The sequence below is a fragment of the Trachymyrmex cornetzi genome, unplaced genomic scaffold (genome assembly GCF_001594075.2).
Source record: "Trachymyrmex cornetzi isolate Tcor2-1 unplaced genomic scaffold, Tcor1.1 scaffold35, whole genome shotgun sequence".
In the NCBI taxonomy this organism is placed as follows: Eukaryota; Metazoa; Arthropoda; class Insecta; order Hymenoptera; family Formicidae; genus Trachymyrmex; species Trachymyrmex cornetzi.
Genome location: NW_017298213.1, coordinates 1,067,676 through 1,088,316, shown reverse-complemented (window position 1 = coordinate 1,088,316; position 20,641 = coordinate 1,067,676). Strand labels below are relative to the sequence as shown.

General features: G+C 28.6%; 1 protein-coding gene across 1 annotated transcript in view; it reads left to right on the top strand.

Annotated features, from left to right (window-relative positions):
* The first annotated feature begins 3,728 nt into the window (after positions 1-3,728).
* Positions 3,729-20,641, top strand: part of LManII (Lysosomal alpha-mannosidase II) — an 18,517-nt gene continuing 1,604 nt past the window's right edge. Inside the window, exons 1-15 of the mRNA XM_018510805.1 lie at positions 3,729-3,908; positions 5,713-5,815; positions 6,252-6,333; positions 6,602-6,787; positions 8,774-8,979; positions 9,594-9,730; positions 11,491-11,624; positions 12,725-12,938; positions 13,024-13,220; positions 15,711-15,913; positions 16,589-16,788; positions 17,962-18,172; positions 18,315-18,432; positions 19,047-19,323; positions 20,309-20,554. Of these exons, the coding sequence (XP_018366307.1) occupies positions 3,780-3,908; positions 5,713-5,815; positions 6,252-6,333; positions 6,602-6,787; positions 8,774-8,979; positions 9,594-9,730; positions 11,491-11,624; positions 12,725-12,938; positions 13,024-13,220; positions 15,711-15,913; positions 16,589-16,788; positions 17,962-18,172; positions 18,315-18,432; positions 19,047-19,323; positions 20,309-20,554 (2,643 nt within the window). The 5' untranslated portion in view covers positions 3,729-3,779. The remainder of the gene's footprint in view (positions 3,909-5,712; positions 5,816-6,251; positions 6,334-6,601; positions 6,788-8,773; positions 8,980-9,593; positions 9,731-11,490; positions 11,625-12,724; positions 12,939-13,023; positions 13,221-15,710; positions 15,914-16,588; positions 16,789-17,961; positions 18,173-18,314; positions 18,433-19,046; positions 19,324-20,308; positions 20,555-20,641) is intronic.

Below are 20,641 nucleotides of genomic sequence, written 5' to 3'. Positions count from 1 at the left end.
TTGATATAAAACCTCGAAACTTTTGTTAAAATCCATAGTTGGAATGTTATTTGGAGCGTACACATATTCTTCTGAAGGAACTTGACTGAGGGAACATACGCAAGATGCTCGCCTGTGCCCCCTTAAATTTTGACAAGGAATATAATTAAATTATGAAAATCATTGATTGCGTTCAGTAGAAAAAGTAACTTTAATTACAATTGTTGTAAAATTATTTAATATGATTGTTTTATATTTAGATCTGGTAAAGATCTAAAAAAAGGTTACTGATAATTCCTTACTTAGATTCTCTAATAGCTAAAACATCGATTTTCCGACGAGAACTTATTACCGGCTTTTTCATTATTTAGCATAATATTATTTTATTGTGTTGGATATAACATTAGAAGATTTAAAAAAAACACAATTTTTTCTAATTATTATGATTTGAATAATTTTCATAATGAACTATAATACATTCTGGAGGAATAAAATTAAAAAAGAGGAACAAAAGAATTGGGATTAGCAGAAGTATTAAAAGAAGCCGAAATTTTTTTCCCAGCAACAAAACCTGTCTTGTATATTTCCTCAGCCCAACCATGCACCATTGAAAGGTTTTCAGCCAAACGTTCGTGCCAAATGCTTTCAGCAGAACGTTTATTTTGCAACTGTTGGAAGTTTTTTTTCGCGCTGATTGAATATGCTTTTAGATCAAGAGAGGAATAGTCCCCCCTATCTCAGCAGACAATCATAAAACTGTTGTGTTCTACTGAACGCAACCAATAATACACAGAAGTCGGAAAGACAGTCATATGAAACGTAAATATTATAATATTTACCTTTCACATAACTATTTCGACAGGTCAAAAGACAACATTTTCTCTTAAACTTTAAAAGAAAATCAAGAGACACGGTTATGTTTCACGTCAAGTATATACGCAACAGCGATAAGACTGGATATCTATATGCAAGTCACACAATTGATACTTTATAATAATTTGGTAAAGAATTGAAAAGAAGGGCGTTAGGAGTCAGGCGCAGAAGACGTCGCGCAAATAATACACTTATGAAGCTTGAAACTTCTTTATTTAACAAACGCATTTCCCAAGATGGCGTTCATCAAGATCTGGTCAAAGTCACATCAACTTTTTAAAATGGAAATCCCTATTTTTCATTGCATATTCTTATAACTTATCATGAGAGCCTCTTCAAAACACTATAACATAATATTTTTTCATTAAGTACTTTTTGAGATATGAGGCGTGGAAGTTATAGTTCGGCTGGCGTTAGCATTAGGACGCGTCCACACCTCGATGGAAAAGCAGAAAGCGGAAAAGCAACAGCCAATAAGAACTCACACTGATAGTTTACAATTTTAACTTTTTGTACTACTTACTACCAGCGCGAGTTCTGATTGGCTACTGCTTTTCCATTTTCTGCTTTTCCGTCAAGATGTGAATACGCCCCTATATCCAAGATATTTGATCGATGGTTAACATTACACCTCTTGAATGTTGTTCAGAGCTCTGAATAACATTTGTTAAGATCAAGGCCATTGAAAGTTGCTTCTCTTATTTTCATTTTTGTACTTTACGTAAAAATAAAAATAAGAGGAACAATCTCCAATGGCTCTGTGTACTGAGTGTATCTAAAGTAACGCCCACTAATCGTAAAGAAAAGGCCCCTTATAAGATACCGAGTTCATTTTAGGGGTAAATACTAGAAGTCTATAGGCAGAATTTAAAAAAATTATTCATTATTATAATAGTCACTTTGAAGAGAATTTAATAAGCTTTTAGATAACGTTACATACAATTTAATTCAAATTCCATTTTCTTTTTAAATTAAAGAAATGTAAAAAGTGAGCAAATCACAAAGTCAAAAAATTGTACTCCTAATATGAGATGCCCCGAGAAATCGACAGTAAAACGCAAAGTATATCAGTATTGCAATTAAAAAACTTTATTTAATGTTTCTAAAATACAAACAAACACAGCCAGCGTGCGTGAAAAATGAGCATGCGATAAGATTATACCCAGAACTCGTTTTCAGATAATTGGAATCAAGCATCGCATATATAGGCACTCGACGTTCATTCCAGTTGTCTTTTTTATTATTGTACAATAACATTTATACTTTAGCAACGATTTTCACTATAACATAGGAGCATGGGTTATTTTATATTAGGAATATCGTGGGTATCTCGTATTACGATTTCCACGCCTTATGGTTTTACGATCATCAAATCTAACTTCTGTAATTAAACAATTCAACATTTTTCTATTAGTACGACCTTACTCTATCACTACATGAAGAATTTTTTGCCAAATATTTATTTATTAAATAATAAACAAGGTTTAAAAACAAGGCTCATCTCAATGAAACTTGAAGACATCCAAATTCTAAAATCTTGTTTTACAATGATTACAGGCATGATCTAATAATGAATTTTCTACTAAATAGTTTTTAATCCAAGAGCAATAAATTCATGGTGGAACCAATAGATAGCGTTTATTAGTTTAGCAGAAACGCCGCTATCTCATATTAGGCTCCTAGCTCATAATAGGGAGCTTTCCTCTACTATTCCAAATAAAAAACTGAGTTGAAAAGTCTTACCATTTTGCAATTTTCACAATAGTTAACGAGATATTAATTTTTAAAGATGCCGAATAAACGGATAATATCGATGTATAAGACAAGTTTAAGATATCTTTCAGTGATTCTTTTAGTGAACATTATTTCAGATACACCCTGTATATAAATACTCTTTTTAAAGGAATAAGAGAAAAGAATTTACAAATATATTACTTGTATGAAACAGATAAACAGTGCAGATATATATGTATATATATGCAAATATATATATATTAAAACATATATTAAAATTTCGGTAAAAAACGATAAGAAGTTTTTAATCTTTTATTTTACTTATGAAAATAAAAAACAATATTTATCAAAAGATTTATCAATATTTATCAAAAGATAAAATTATTGTACGCATTGACATAAATTGACATAAATACTCTCATAATAAATGTAGATTGATTTTCATTATATTACACATTTTCAAAAGAGCTTATTAATTATTATTTTTTATTATATATATTTTAACATTTTTTGTTATATATTTTAAAATTTTTAACATCATAATAATAGCATTATTAAGAAAGTCTATTTTTACTCTATTGTAAAATGTTTATAACTTTTATTTTTTAATACATCATTCATGTTAGTTTATGTCAATATATACAATAATTTTTAAAAAATTGCAAATTCTCAACTTATCAAAATTGAGCTTTTATGTTGCAATATTATACATATATGTATATGCATACAGAACATTCAAAATAGCAAAATTTAATTTAATGAATTTTAAATAATAATTTTATAAAATAATATAGTAAATACGCGGCTGTCAAGATGATTAATTAATCTTATTTTTGCTAGAAATAAATTAAAGACGGTAAAGAAATCTACAAAAAGATTCTATACTGATGCGCTTAAAATTTTCAAAAAAAGAGATAAAAAATTGGTGTCAAATTTAATGAATGTTGCTTATAAAATATAAACTTCAGTAGTGCCAAGTTTTTTTATATATGATTATATAGAAACACTTTTTACTGAGTAAAAATAGAATAAAGCTTACAGTATAAACGCTCAAATCGAACGCATTGCTGTCTTTATCGTCTTTTATCTGCTGCGACAAGCTATCACAGTGAGGTCCGTCAACGATATAAGTACAGCTTCATTATCTCATTAGTTACATTCGTTGCGTGTCGGAAGAAGCAACCATCTTCGCTATGTTGCGATACAATTTTCCGTTCCTTCTTCTATTATTGGCGTTCACGCAGTTTTTTGCCTCTGGTGATACAGCACGAATACCACGAACTACACCAGATGCAGAGACCACCAAGAAGTGTGGCTATGAGGTACGTAAATTAATTGCTAATTGAAGTAATTAGGCATATACAATAACACAAATTGCAATTCCGCTTTCAAAGATTCGTATCAATTTCAAATTCATATGTCTGCTACGTAATGATAAAAATTGCGTTTTTATTAAATTAATTTGGTAATTATGCAGTACCCACCTCCAATTTTCCTGTTAATTTGTAAATTTGTATACTTCCACGCGTAGATTATATTCTGAGAAGAAAAATCATTGCTCAAGCTCCGTTTTTTTTGTTTTTAAAGTTTAAAGATAATTAGTGTATTATATGCTCTAACATCAATAAATTCCTAGAAATAAAATAAAGCTTATTTGGTTTAATTAATTAATAACTTAATCAAAAATTTTTATATAATTTAAATTATAGCAGAAAATAATTATGATTTAAAATTTGTATTCTTTTTTATTCTTTTTAAAAGAAAAAAGATTTTCTGCCCTAATTAATTAAAACAAAAATTAGTTTTTCTTATATAATTTAAAGTATAATATAGAATAGTTTGTGATTAAAATTTTTTACCTTTTTATGTGGATTGCAATTTAAGTCTAACATTTTTTTAAAATTAATAAATATCATTCATAATTATTATTTATATTGTATAATTATTATTTTTCTAATTACTGACATCCAAAAACTTTGAATTAAAAAAAAACGAGACTCAAGCGACGATTTCCTTTCTCAGAACATATTCTACTTGTGGAAACACACAAATTTATAAAATTACAGGAAAATCGGAGGTGAATGCGTTATTCTTATATACTATATAGAGGAAAGGCCTCTATTATAAGATACCGAGTTCATTTTGGATAAATGCTAGAAGTCTATGGGCAGAATTTAAAAAAATAATAGGTCATTTTGAAGGGAATTTATAATAAGCTTTAAGGTAATGTTATATAAAATTTAATTTTAAAAAATCCCATTTTTTTTGAAAAATTAAAGAAATGTAAAAAGGGAGCAAATCGCAAAGTCAAAAAATTGTGCTCCTAGTATGAGATGCCCCAAGAAATCGACAGTAAAACGCAAAGTATATCAGTATTGCAATTAAAAAACTTTATTTCATGTTTCTAAAATACAAACAAACATAATCAGCGTATCATACGTGAAAAATGAGCATGCGATAGATTATACCCAGAACTCGTCTTCAGGTAGTTGGAATCAAGCATCGCAGAAATAGGCACTCGATGTTCATTCCGATTGTTCTTTTTATTATTGTACAATAACATTTACTCTTTAGCAACGATTTCCACTATAACATAGGAGCATGGGTTATTTCATATTAAAAATATTCTGGGTATCTCATATTACGATTTCCACGCCTTATAGTTTTACGATCATCAAATCTAACTTCTATAATTAAACAATTCAACATATCCCGTATTTTTCTTATACTAGTACGACCTTACTCTATCACTACATGAAGAATTTATTGCCAAATATTTATTTATTAAATAATAAACAAGGTTTAAAGCCTCATCTCAATGAAACTCGAAGACATCCAAATTCTAAAATTTTGTTTTACAAAGATTACAGGCATGATCTAATAATGGATTTTTTACTAAATAGTTTTTAATCCAAGAGCAATAAATTCATGGTGGAACCAATAGATATAGCATTTATTAGTTTAGCAGAAACGCCGCTATCTCATATTAGGCGCCTAGCTCATAATAGGGGGCTTTTCTCTATATTTATCATTAATTTAATTCATCTGATGTGTACAATATTATAAAATTTTATAACTAATTACAAAAAATAGAATATATCTAACATATACTTTCATCAATTTCAGGCGTGTCATCCTACACATCCTAAGAAACTTAACATTCACATGGTTTCACATACTCACGACGATGTCGGTTGGTTAAAGACTGTCGATCAATATTACTTTGGAAGTAAGTAAATGATAAAATTATACAATTACAAAAAAATATATAAATCTATTTAATAATAAAATTATGAAAATATGACAGAGGGAAAATATATTTATTTGTATTTTTGAAAAAGAGAGGAGATATAATAAAATTTAAAAGTTTATATAAGAAAATAATGCATTTTGCACACAGTTATAATATTTTAATTGATATAATTGAAGATTGTTTTGCTTATAATCATTATTACTTTCTTGTGTGTGTGTGTGTGTGTGTAACATCTTAGAAGATTCCTGGAATGATATTATGCGTATCACTATATGTATAGTAGTGTAATATTTTTTTATAAGAAAAATGTTAGAGATTTCTTATTTTTTATTACTTAATATTTACTAGATTTAAACATTTATAGAGATTTCATTTTTTACAATCTTGTAATAAAAATTTTGTATTCACTGAGGTCGCTCTACAATTCAAAAGGCTGGTGTGCAGTATATTCTCGACAGTGTTATCAAAGCACTGCTAGCTAATCCAAGCAGAAGGTAATTCAATCTGAAATAATACACGATCATCGATACGATAAAGATTCATAAGATCAGCATGCATATAAAACATTCCATTATCAGATAAGTAGATATAAAATATGCATAGATAATGTTATTACATCTGTTATTTTTATGATAAGTTTGACATTTTAAAAGCTTATATCTTCAATTTTCTTTATAAAAAAAATTTCATTTGACAAATTTTATATTATTTAACACACATATATTAAAATATAAATTTTACATTACTCAATTACTTCTGCAGATTTATTTACGTGGAAACCGCTTTCTTCTGGAAATGGTGGTTACGGCAAGATGAAAATGTACGTGCTGACGTCAAAATGCTAATCAACGAAGGGCGATTGGAAATCATTGGAGGAGCATGGAGCATGAACGACGAAGCTTGTACTCATTATCATTCATTAGTGGATCAGTTTACATGGGGATTCAGGTATAAATATATAGGTGTTTGTTCACACACACGCACACACGCACACGCACGCACACGCACACACACACACACACACACACACACACAAAAGCACGTGAGAGCCTCGAAACTGAGTAAATTACTCGGTAAAAAGAAACTGAGTAGAAATTGAGGGTGATCATCCGTATTCTTTTTTCCGAACATGTACTCTTTTTTCGGACGTCTGGAAGATGATTTTAATGTATACTTTTTTTTTGTACTACTTCTGGGACTTGGGAGTAAGCAAAGGGGTCGGAAGTTATTAAGTCACTGTGGCACTGTCAAACATGAATAAGGTGACCAAACATCCGATTTTCTCCAGACATGTACTCTTTTTTTTTAAGCGTCCGGCTAGATTTTTAGCATGTTCGGATGTACTCATTTTGAGAAAGGGAGTACGAGAGGACCAGAAATTATTAAGCCCATCGCAAATAAAATACATAGTAATAATTACTACACTGAGAAAAAAATGCTGTTGATTCAATTAAAGTCTATATTACGGGCTGTCACTAACATAAGTGATTAATTCATGTATATTTTTATTGACACAAAGGCATAAATTATTATTTCAATAATCAAGCCTTTATATCAATAAAATATACGCATGAATTAATTAATCACTTATGTTAGTGACAGCCCGTAATATAGACTTTAATTGAATCAACAGCATTTTTTTCTCAGTGTATGTATCTGTAATAAAATTTAAAAAAATTAAAAAAATTTGCTCACATCTGAGCGACGTTATTGTATACTGACGTGAGAACATCACATCGTGATTTTATTCAAATTTATTATATATAATGTATGACATTTTAAGATGTATTACATGGCTTCACGACACGCTTCATGTCCTACGGTGATTAACATCACTGCATCCTTGCTAATTTGCGAGTGACTTAATCGTCGTGGACATGTGAGTTAATCACACTTGTAACATTATTGCTGAGGAGGACTGCAAAGGAAGTCGAAACGTACAAATAAATATAAAAGACTTTAATATAACATCTAAGTATGGTTTTCACCTAACAATTGCGCCGTTCATCGTTGCTAGACTCTCACTAGTCTATAATAGCCTGTAACATAAATGACTACATGTTTTATTTTAAAATTTTTTTTACTTTTTATTTTTTTATTTTCCGGTATTTGTAAATATGGTTACTGCGTTATTTTTAGATAAACATAAACAGGTTAAATAGAATTAAATGAAATGTAACAGATTAAATAAAATGATCACCTTCAGCACGAATGCAGGCCCTTATTCTTCTATCAAAAGAATTTCGAACTCTTTGAAAAACAGTTGGATCTCTCCTTATTTCTTCGAATATTATTGGGCGCATTTCTGTAAACTAGTGACTTTACGTGACTCCATAGATAAAAATCAAGTGGATTCATATCTGGTGATCTTGAAGGCCAGGCAATCGGACTTCCACGCTCTATTCATCTCTGGTCATAATTTCGATTCAAATAATCTTTAGATACACGCTCAATAATATTGTTGACTTAAGACAAAGAATAATCCACGGATTCGAAGAAATAAGGAGGGATCCAACTGTTTTTCAAAGAATTCGGAATTCTTTTGATAGAAGAATAAGGGCCTGCATTCGTGTTGAAGGTGGTCATTTTGAACATTTCATATAATCTGTTACATTTCATTTAATTCTATTTAACCAGTTTATGTTTATCTAAAAATAATGCAGTAACCATACAAATACCGGAAAATTAAAAAATAAAAAGTAAAAAAATTTTTAAATAAAACATGTAGTTATTTATGTTGAAACACTGTGAAATAAATTATGATTATAATTATGAAAAATAAATTTCAACTTTTTAACATAAAAATGGTTATAACTCGGAAACGACTTATTTCCGGACCTATGATAAATGTATTTCGTTTTTTAAACATATTTTATATAAATTCTTATTTAGAATCAGTTTAATTTATATGTTGCTGATTCTTGATCTGTATAGGCGACTCAACGACACATTCGGAAGTTGTGCCAGACCACGTATTGGGTGGCAAATAGATCCTTTCGGTCATTCCAGAGAACAAGCTTCTTTATTCGCGCAGATGGGATTTGATGGAATGCTATTTGGTCGTATCGATTATCAGGATAAAGAGAAAAGATTGAGAAACAAAACGATGGAATTTGTTTGGAAAAGCAGTCCAAATTTAGGTAAAAAGTATCTTTGATAATGGTGAACAATAATAATTATAAAAGAAAAAAAAATTTAATTGCATTGAAAAAAAATCTGTAATTTTCAATGAGTATAAATAAAATTTAATAAAATGTTTGTGTATAAGTTTATTTTGTGGATGAAAAATATGCTAATAATCAAGTAAGCAAATGATTATTTTTTAAGACCGTAAACACGATCCAAAAATAGTACCAGATTTAGTAGTAATTATATTAAAAAGATTGTCAGCAATATTAAAAATAACATGTTAGAAAAGATTTTTATAAAAAAGGATTAGTTTTGTACAAATGGTCGCACTTTGAAAATATTAATTATTAGGGTTATTAGCAATTTTGAATCAATATAGTAAGTTTATATATAAACATTTTATTAAATTTTATTATATTTATATCCATTAAACATTGCAGACATTCCTCTTTTCAACGTAATTTTTGTTTTTTCAATAATTGAACATATTCGAAAATAACAGTTGATTAGTTTTAATATCTTTCCGTGATAAGACACTTTGTAGAAATAGGTTCTTCTTGCAGACAAAACAAACATATATTATACATAATGAACAAAATTATACAATATTCAAATTTATTTCCAGGTAAGCGAGCGGATTTGTTCACGACTGCGATGTTCAACACTTACAGTCCACCACCAGGATTTTGCTTCGATGTTTTATGCAACGATGAACCAATGATTGATGACCCTGATAGCCCAGACTACAACATCGACAGAAGGGTATGTATCATATCGCAAAATAATAGTTATTGACATTACTTCTTAACGATAAACTAACGAGGTCGTCTCAAGCGTTAATTAGCAACTAAGGCTTATGATGCTTTGTACCAATTTATTTCTAATTATTAGATATTAACAAAAATTTTTAATAGAAAAAATACAATTATCAAAAGCAATATAAATATTTAATAGAGAACCTTTACCGCTTGGAAATTTTGATTTTAATGATAAAATTTAAACGATGGAAAGACTTTATATTTACCTATAAAAAAAATCCTTTTCTGTGCCTGAGAGTATAGTGATATCGATTCTAAAAATATTTTTGATAGCGATTAACTGTATAAATTTTCAAACTGAAACACCTGTGTAAAAATTTAGTTAAAAATCAGAAAGGACTGTGCCCAATTTGGGCCTCGGCTGAACAGTATTGAGACTTAACTAGGATTGTAGAGCATAAAAAAAGGATTAAAAAGTTCCATATGCACAACTTTGTAAAATGAGTTCCTTGAGTGCTACAGCTGTTCAAAGTTGGCTATTATGACCATGTATTATGTACCATGTAGGACTGATTTTATTCGATTTCTCGAATCATCTAGTATCTGGAATATGTCCAATCTTGACGAAGACAACTAAAACCTTTTTTGGACCTCAAATGAATAGTTATAAGTGATATATATTAATCGATGAAGAGAGGAAAGAGACACTCAAAGTATGAAACAAAAGGTTTTAATTGATTTGACAAAGAGACTGTTCAATATTTTTAATTGTAACGTTTCCATCTCTCGTTTTAGTAAGTTTTCTTTTATAATGGCACCAACAGGCATGACATATATATTTAAATGTGTTGAGTGGGGCTTTTGTGGAACTACTAGGCTCTTGTTCCAAGAAATCTAGCACTTCCCCAGCCAACAAATGTTTACGCGACTGGTTTTTTAAATATTTTCCACATTGCCCACAGTGGATCTCATCGCGATCAGTAGCTGCTTCGGAGTGACCCCGTACCAAAGTGGTACATGGTCATAATAGCGAACTTTGGATAGCACTCAGGAAACTCTCCTATAAAGTTGGACTTATGGAATTTTTTATTCTCTTTTGTTACCTTAAAATTTTAGGCATGTCTCAAAGTTGTCCATCCGGGGCCCAAATTCCCCTATAAAACTGAGCATAGTTCTTTTAGTTTGATGAGATTTTCTTGTTAATAAAAAATAATGTGTTTAAAGTACATACATTTTATAGTTAAAACATAAAACTATTCAAATTAAAACTATTAGTAATTATTGCATTTATTTCGTTTTATATCCGTTTTTTATTAAGAGAAATATAATATTCGATACTTTTTTAATGCACCTAGCGTATTTTTTTTAAAGAAGTTTTTTTTAGATTTGTTTTATGCGAAAATCATAATTTACACAATGTGTTTCTGTGGTAGATCGATGATTTTTTGAGATATGCAGTTACGCAAGCTAGTCATTACCGTACAAAACATATCATATTGACAATGGGAGGAGATTTCACTTATCAGCACGCGGAAATGTACTTCATGAATTTGGACAAGCTGATAAGGTATTAACGTCAAATGCTTAAATTTTACAATTCATACTTTTCTAAATATGTTCGATGCTTACGAGGTAGTAAAAAAGAAAGCAATATTATTGCTTCGCAAAGGATGACATCGCTAGTAAGGCAGAAGCGATTTTTACAATATCGCGAATGATCCCGTCTTCGTGCCACGGTAAGTAAAAATTATGTACGATTGGCAGGTGGAGCTGTTCCTAACATATGCGCAGATTCAAGCACGTGCTTACAAAACTAATCACATTATTCTTACTATGGGGGACGATTTCCATTATCAACAGGCTGACATGGTATTTGGTAACTTAGACAAGCTGATCAAGTAAGTCACTAAACTTAATTCAACGAAATATTTCTGACACGTTTACAAACGTGGTTAAAGAAAAAAAAAACGAAAAGATTTCTCATATCTCATACAATTTATTATTCAGATTTAGAAAAAAATTTGCGTTTTCCATCAATTCCACACATTTCGATATTATTTATAATTTTCTTTACTTTCTTTAATTATTATTGTTTTTAATTAACTGTTATTTATGAGTCGGTATATTAAAAATTAAGAAATCAATATAAAATTATATTACATTCTTTTTTAAAATGTGCTGTTTTAACGTAATGTTTTAACAACGAAATATTTTAATGAAATATGTATCATAAGATGTTTTTTAATATAAAAATGTTAATACAATTAATATAAACAATTAAATTTTAACATAAAGCAGCACATAATTAATAATTAAGCCTCTTTCATCAATTTTTTAAACAAATTTTGTTTTAAAAGCATCATACTAACTCCACTATACTAAAAATTTGTTAAAACTTATGAAAACTAAAAATGGAATAAGATTTTATATGTAATATATATTTTGATATTAAATATTTTGCTTTGTTATTTGTTTTAATATCTATTTTAATATTTCAATATTTGTTTTAATTGCTTTTATATTTGCTTTTATATTTGCTTTTATATTTGCTGTAATATTTGCTTTAATATTTACTATAATTATAATTTAATATTTGCTATAATTAATTAGTTAGTTAAATTGTTAGTTAAATAATAGTCGGATTAGCTTAACTGGTCATTGTGAACAAAAGCATGTAAATATGATTTAATGAAGATATATTCCTCATAAAGAGCTTAAGGTAAAGCTAGAGAAGACGGTTTCAAAGTATATCAGATTTTAGTAATAAAGAGATTAAAGAAATAGTTCAGATATTAATATTAGAGTTCGAACACAGATGAGTTTATAACATGTTATGTAACGTTAAGTTAAAAAATTTTGCGGACTTTATGTCAATATTTTAATTTAAAATAATTCAATTTAAATTTCAATTATTATCGAACTTTAATAAAATAATTCGAAAATATTAACATATTTTATATAATTTGACACTATAAAAATTCTTTTGTAATCTTTTTAGATACACTAATCAGCGCAATGGTTCTATAGTAAATGTAATTTACTCGACACCCTTGTGCTACTTGAAGGCCTTGAACGATTTGAATCTTCAGTGGCCCACTAAGAGCGATGACTTCTTTCCTTATGCAAGCGATCCTCACTCTTACTGGACTGGCTATTTTTCATCAAGACCAACCGTGAAATACTTTGAACGTGAAGGGAATAATTTGTTGCAAGTAAGATGATCAAAGATAATTAAAATTTTGATCTATCAAATTAAAGTAAATGATATTTTCAAAGTAATAAACTGCTTATTTTTAGGCAAGCAAACAACTCGTTGTCCTAACAAATTTAAAAAATTATGACGAGTCCTTGGAACATTTTCGCGAAGCAATGGGAGTGATGCAACATCATGATGCCGTCACTGGTACTGAAAAACAATTTGTCGCGAACGATTACTCTCGTATATTATATGAGAGTATGGATCACGCTGGAGAAATAATTTCGAAAGCTATAGGGTATAAAATATTCTCTACCGATCCATTAAGTAGAATGTCTAAAATTTACGCATGTGAGACAACTTTAAAATATCTTTAAGAGTTCTTTAAAAAATTCTGAAAAATATCTTAAAGATGTCTTATGCATCGATTTTTTTTAGACATTCTGCTGGGAAGATTTACCTTAACTTTAATTTCAATTTTTAATGTTAAAGTATAAATAATTACATAGATAAATACGTTTTTATATGGAAAAAACATATCAGATTTGTAATATTATATATACATATATAATATATTAAACTGATAAGGAAAAAAAATATTTTTATTTTAATCAGCCTCTCAGTTCAAAAACTTTCATTTCATATCAAAAGAACACTTCTAAATTTTTATCAAAAAATACTTATTAAGATTTAGAGGTCGCTAGTGAACGATTCTTAAATAAAAATTTTGATTTTCCTTAGTACATGTTTGATTTGATGTAAAAATGACTTAAATCGGATTTTAAATGTGGTACTGTATGTTTTTTTAGTCGCTGAACACGATGCAATAATTCATTTACCTCGACGTTATACGCCTTAAAAAATACAGCCCGATTAATGTGAAAAAATAACCAAATTTCAAAGTCGATTTTAGCAAGCTTTCAAGCGTTCAAATGGGTGGTTATTCCTCTCAAATTGTAGGTCTGTTCACTCAGAACAAGATCCAGTTGGAATTTTCTCAGGATTTCTTATAGGGCTTTTAAAAGTTGCATTTAACTGGATTATAAAACGTCTTTAAGGATAGAAAAATTTTTTTTACAAGTTCTAAGGTATATCGTTTTGCGGTTTGGACATCCTCAAATCAAATACCTCAATTCGACAATAAAACACTCTTTATTAGAAATTGAAATGAATACATAACACTAAAAGATATGATTTAATTAATTGAAATAAGCTATATATTATGTAGTTTATTTCAATTAATTAAATTGTTTTTTATTATGTACTCAATTCCAGTTGGAATATTCCCGGGGTCTCCTACAGGACCTTTGAAAGTTGCATTTAACTGGATTATAAAATATTTTTAAGGATAGAAAAAATGTTTTTATAAGGTCTAAAGTATATCGTTTTGTGGTTTTGATATCCTCAAATCAAATACCTCAATTTAACAATAAAAAACTTTATTAGGAAATGAAATGAATATATAAAAAAAAAAGATATACTACATAATATGTAGTATAATTCAATTAATTAAATCATGTTTTCTTGTATTATGTACTCATTTCATTTTCTAAGAGCTTTTTATCATCAAATTGAAGCATTTGATTTGAGGATGTCAAAACCACAAAGCGATATACTTTAGAATATTTTTAAGGATAGAAAAAAAATGTTTTCTATCCTTAAAAACGTTTTATAATTTAGTTAAATGCAACTTTTAAAGATTCTGTAGGATGTCCCGGGAAAATTCCAACTGAATCTTGTTCTGAGTGAATAGACCTACAATTTGAGGGGAGTAACGACCCATTTGAACTCTTGGAACCATGCTAACATCGATCTTGAACTCGAAATTTAGTCATTTTTTCACATTAACCGAGCTTAAGGCGTATATCGTAGGGTTAAATGAATTATTGCATCGTGTTCAATGACCAAAACAACATACAGTACCACATTTAAAATCCGGATTAAGCTATTTTTGCCTCAAATCAAATATATATTATATTAATAAAAATCGAAATTTTGATTTAAAAATCGTTCACTAGCAACCTTTAAATCTTAATATCTTTTGATAAAAATTTAGAGGTGTTCTTTTGGTATGAAATGGGAGCTTCTGAGCTGAGAGGCCGATTTCAAAAAAAATTTTTTTTTTCTTGTCAGTCTAATATACATATATACAAGGGTGTCCGGTAAGTTTTGACAAAGCGCTTGTATGTGGATAGAGTGGACTAAATTGAGTCGAAAAGTCCATTACCTTTTTGCAATTTTCACAATATTTAACAAGATATTAATTAATAAAATTTGCCGAATATTGGTCTTCATTAATTTTTTACTCAAATACTACTAACTTTACAGAAGAACAGCAAGAGAAAAAAATTGTTTATTTTCTTTTCATAGAGCTCTAAAAATTTTTTTCAGAATTTTTTATCAACTTTTTAGTACTGCATTTTCTTATTGGTAACTATTTTTACCAACATAAGAAAATACGATATAAAAATTCTGAAAAAAATTCTCAGAACTTTATGAGAAGAAAATAAACAATTTTTGTGCCTTGTTATTTTTCTGTAAAATTGATAGTATTTGAGTAAAAAAATGATTGAAAACCAATATTCAGTGATTTATAGTAATTAAATCCTGTTAACTATTACGAAAATTGGAAAATGGTTGATTTTTTGACTCAGTTTAGTCCGTTCTATCTACATACGCATGCTTTGTCAAAATTTACCGGACACCTTGTATATACAAACATTACGAATCTATTATGTTATTTTATAAAATTTAAAAAGTCAACTTTTTGTCAATTTTTATGAAACAGGAAATGGTCAGGAATGGAAAGTGGTACAGCAGCATCCTTTAAGATATTCACATGTTTGCAATTAAATATTAGCTCGTGTGCATTTTCCGAAAAAAGTGATACGTTTATAGCTGTAGTATACAACCCTCTAAGCAGGCCTGTTTCTACTTACATTCGCGTCCCCGTTCAAGGAAATTCTTATGTTGTTCGATCACTCACTGATGGTATGTATACACATATATACACTCGATCTAAAATATCACATAATATGAAATAAACTAATATATAAATATCAAATCATTCAAATATATAAGATTATTAGCCGCCGCAGTTAACAGTGCCGAAATTAACACTATAAACATATTTCATAATAATCGTAAAAAGAGTCGTAAAAAGATAATATGAACTATTTAACACTCAGACGGTTTAACTTATTATTTATTAGTTTAAGTCCTCTTCAATGCGACAAGAAACAGATAGGTAATTCTAATTCTTCCTCCATCAATTAAAAGATTATGATTTCTGATAGTCAACTTACCGTCCAAAGATTTAAAAGCATAACGTTAGAGATAGTCCGAAATTAAAAGAATATAGTTAGAAAGAGAGACCAGAATTTCCAAAATAGGAACGTAAATATATATTTACAAATTGCAAATATTTTTATATCAGAATGTATGCAATATTTTCCATATGAAATAGATATATCAAGTAATCTCTCTGCTATTTCTACAATAATTAAATTTACATGGTTAAAGTAAATTTTATTATATGGTATTAATATGGTTATTTGTTTTTTAATATGTATAAAAAATATATTAATTGCGAGCATTAGTTTTTGTTAAATTTAAAATAATTTTAATAAACTATTGCTGTACATAACATAAGGTTTGATTAAACAGGAGTATATCCAACCGTACAGATAGTACCAATTCCCAAAGAAGTTCAAAAAATCCCAGGGAGAAAGAGCAATGCGACAAACGAAGTCGTTTTCCGCGCTTTAGATATTCCTCCTCTCGGTATACTAGCTTATGCCATCGCCAAAAAGATACAAGAAAATGTAGTTGAACAACCTCAGTCAGCCAGCTTCATAAGTAATGAGGTAGATCCACACAAATGTATAATATAAATCACATTAAAATATAATGTATATTATACACCATTAAAATATTATTTCCCCTCTTCTTACTAGACAAACAAATTAATTAATTATCATATAATAGCATATTTAAATTATAACGTTTAATACAAGGATGGTTTAAATATGAACAATATTTTTTTGTGTGAAAAATACAAATTAATGTTGATAATGTATTTACACTGAATGACAACTAGAAATGTCTGTTTCACGCCCTACATAATTGTGGACTCGCAACAATTATTTCTATAATCGTTGTTGCAATATTCAAACAAATGTCTAGTATACCGAGTGCCTCTGCACGACGCGTTCAAATTTATGTTGATCAATTTCTCACGAATGAAAACGTTAAAGCCATCGAAATTTTGCGTAAATTGCGTGCACAATTCGGAGAAGAAACATTAGGTCTGTTTTTTATTGTTGCACTTTCTGAACTGGTACACACAGTGCAATAAGTTGAAGTGAAACAAATATACGTTTGTTTTACTTCAATTCAGAATGCAGCAATAAAAAACAGACCTATTATCGAAGGCGTAAGTGCATAATGGCATTCTATTTAACAGTACCAAGCGCTCACTGTTAGAAATGCTTCCTTTACATGTAAATGAAGCTCGTGGTTATGAACGTAATTAAAAATAATGAATGATTTAACTGAAAACTAAGTTACAGTAGTTACTTAAATGTACGAAATTATATAATGTCTTTAAGAAGTTATATGTTACAATACTTCTCTATTACGATCAATATTATATATGAAAAAGCTAATTGCCGGAAAAAGGGCCTAAGTAGAATTATGCCTTTATTCCGTCCATCTTCTCAATTAGTATAAGTACGTCTACCAATGTTGATTCTTACTTACACAACAAAAGATTTTGTTCATATTTGAAACACTCTTATAAAAGTTATTAATAAAACATATTCTATATTGATAAATGCATAAAATATTTTATAAGACAAATAATTATGACACTTCACAAACTTTACAAATAATTTTCTTATTTCGATAGTCAATTCCATAATCTTTTTTTGTAACATAATAAAATTAGTCTTAGAGAGATAAAGCAAGTATTCATCAAATAATCTCGAAAATAACAATCGAATTGTTAAATCAAATTAAATCGAAATACAAATTTTTAGCTGTATAATATATCCGTTAATACCAATGGTGATCTAACAGTACACTGGAATAAGCAAAACATGAACGTCGTACAATCTTTCCACTACTACATAGGAGCAGAGGGTAATAACAAGAACTTTATTAATAGATCATCCGGTGCCTATATCTTCAGACCCAAAGAATTATCGGCTAGGAATTTTGCATACAGTGGATCGTATAAGATATATAAAGGTATTATCAACAAAATTTATTTTGAACCAACTTTATCTCTTCTCTCTCTCACTCTCTCTCTCTCTCTCTCTCTCTCTCTCTCTCTTCTTCTCTCTAATGATATATTATAAATGCAATACTCCATAAAATTTATTTTTTATAGGTCCTGTTGTGCAAGAACTTCATCATACAATAAACGATTGGATTAGTCAAGTAGTTCGAATTTATTCAGAAGAACAGCACATTGAATTTGATTGGCTCGTTGGACCAATACCTGCCAAGTACTATTGTCGTAATACTTAATTCTTATATGCCTATAGGCAATGCGAAACTCTAAAATCTCTAAAATCTCTAAAATTTAATTTAAAATTCTTTCTCTTTTTTCTAATTTTATAAAATTCTACATATATTCTTAGTAATATACTAATGGTAAAATATTATATTTTCTATTTATAAGTATTTAATATTAGCATTTAATATTATTAAGCCTAATTACATTATATTTTTTATTACACACTTACATTTTATATATTTCTACGCGGAAAGAACGGTTTTGCTGGATTATTTAAGAATTTAGTTATAGATCTGAATATAATTTTGCTCGGATCATCAAAATTATTATATAGGGCTTAAATTGATTACTAGAATATTAAAACTTTTGCCAATATATATTGTTATCAACATTTAAATATTCTAAATAATTGTTTTAATAGTTTAACAAAATTATTTTCAGATCTATCTAGCTAAATTTTTATTTCTAATTTAAATATTTCAGCAAAAGCGTTCTTTTCATGTATATATAAAACTTTTCTGAATGTCATAAATAAAAATTATAAAATCTGAATCTGAATATAAAAAATTGATTAAATAATAACTATAAATTGTTTTATTTTAGGGATAAGATTGGTAAAGAAATAATCACGAGGTACTCCAGCAATCTACAAACAGACAAAACGTTTTACACGGATAGCAATGGAAGAGAGATGTTAAAGCGTGTGAGAAATTATCGATCAACATGGAATTTAGAATTGATGGAGCCGATATCTGGCAATTATTATCCAGTGACCAGTAAAATTACACTCAAAGATGAAAAGAAGCAATTGAAATTAAATGTTCTTGTTGATCGCGCCCAGGGGGGAAGCAGTTTGGAGGACGGTGACGTTGAACTAATGGTAAATGTTCAAATTTAATTGATCAATTTTTGTAATTATTATTATTTGTTATCTCTTATAAAATTTAAGTTATTATAAGATATGTATGTATAATTATTTAATATAATGAAATATTCGTATCAGACTAATGTAAGATCATAATAAGTAAAATTGATTTCAAAATGAAATTGATTGACAAAATGAAGTTCAGTATGAAGTTATATCTAAAGTAAGTTGTACCATAAATTTTATAAAAATTTAATTTAAAGTCTATATTTGGGCGATTCCATTTTTAAATGTTACTTTGCACTTACAACATAAATCTTACAAATTAGAAATTTTTTTTTAATGCAAGTTTATTATCATAAAGAAGACATTATCGATTACACTGGTCGACAAAAATTCAACATTTTTTTGGCCTTAAAGTAAACGAAGTTGTTTCTGATAGATTTTGATGCACTAATTACAAATTTGGCCGCGAAAATGTCGTATCACGTCAAGTTTTTGAGATATTCTAACTTAAAGGTGCACAAAATGAGGTTTTTGGCCATTTTCAACAACTTATAAAATGTCTAATAATTTTTTTCAGCATCCAGCCGGATGTCTCAAAGTATTATTCTTACCCTTTCCAACGCATATTCGATTGCTATGATCCAACTTTTTTTCGCTGAAATAGAGCAAATTGAATTTTTTATGTTTTTTAATCTTTTGTGTCAGGGTTTTTTGTATGTTTTCGTAACCGATTGTTTTGAAAATTTGTATCGGAGGGTTTTTCGGGTCGCTGATTACAAATCAAAATCTATCAGAAACAACTTCGTTTACTTTGAAGGCCAAGATGGTGTTGACCAGTGTTATCATTAATTATTGTAGATTTATCTTTTATGTGTGCATATTTTACTGTAACATAAAATTTTAAGAATATATATATATATATATATATATAACATGAAGTCAAATAACAATAAATTATATAAATTATGTATATAATAACTAAAATTGCTTTTAGCTTCATCGAAGACTTCTAAAAGACGATGCGTTTGGTGTAGATGAAGCATTGAATGAAACTGCTTTTGGCGAAGGTTTAGTAGTGAGAGGTACGCATTACCTCTTTGGAGGTAAAGTGAAAAACGCGGATACATTCGTATTGAAAGAAAAGGAATTGGCGCTTAAGTTGGCCCTGCATCCATGGATCTTAGGTGCTCCAATTAATTTGACCAATATCGAAATCATATGTGGTATACTCAAAAATTTAGTACGTATAATATTTAATTTCTATTTAGATATAAAAGATACAGTATTATTTGTAACTCTTCTCTCTCTCTCTCTCTCTCTCTCTCTC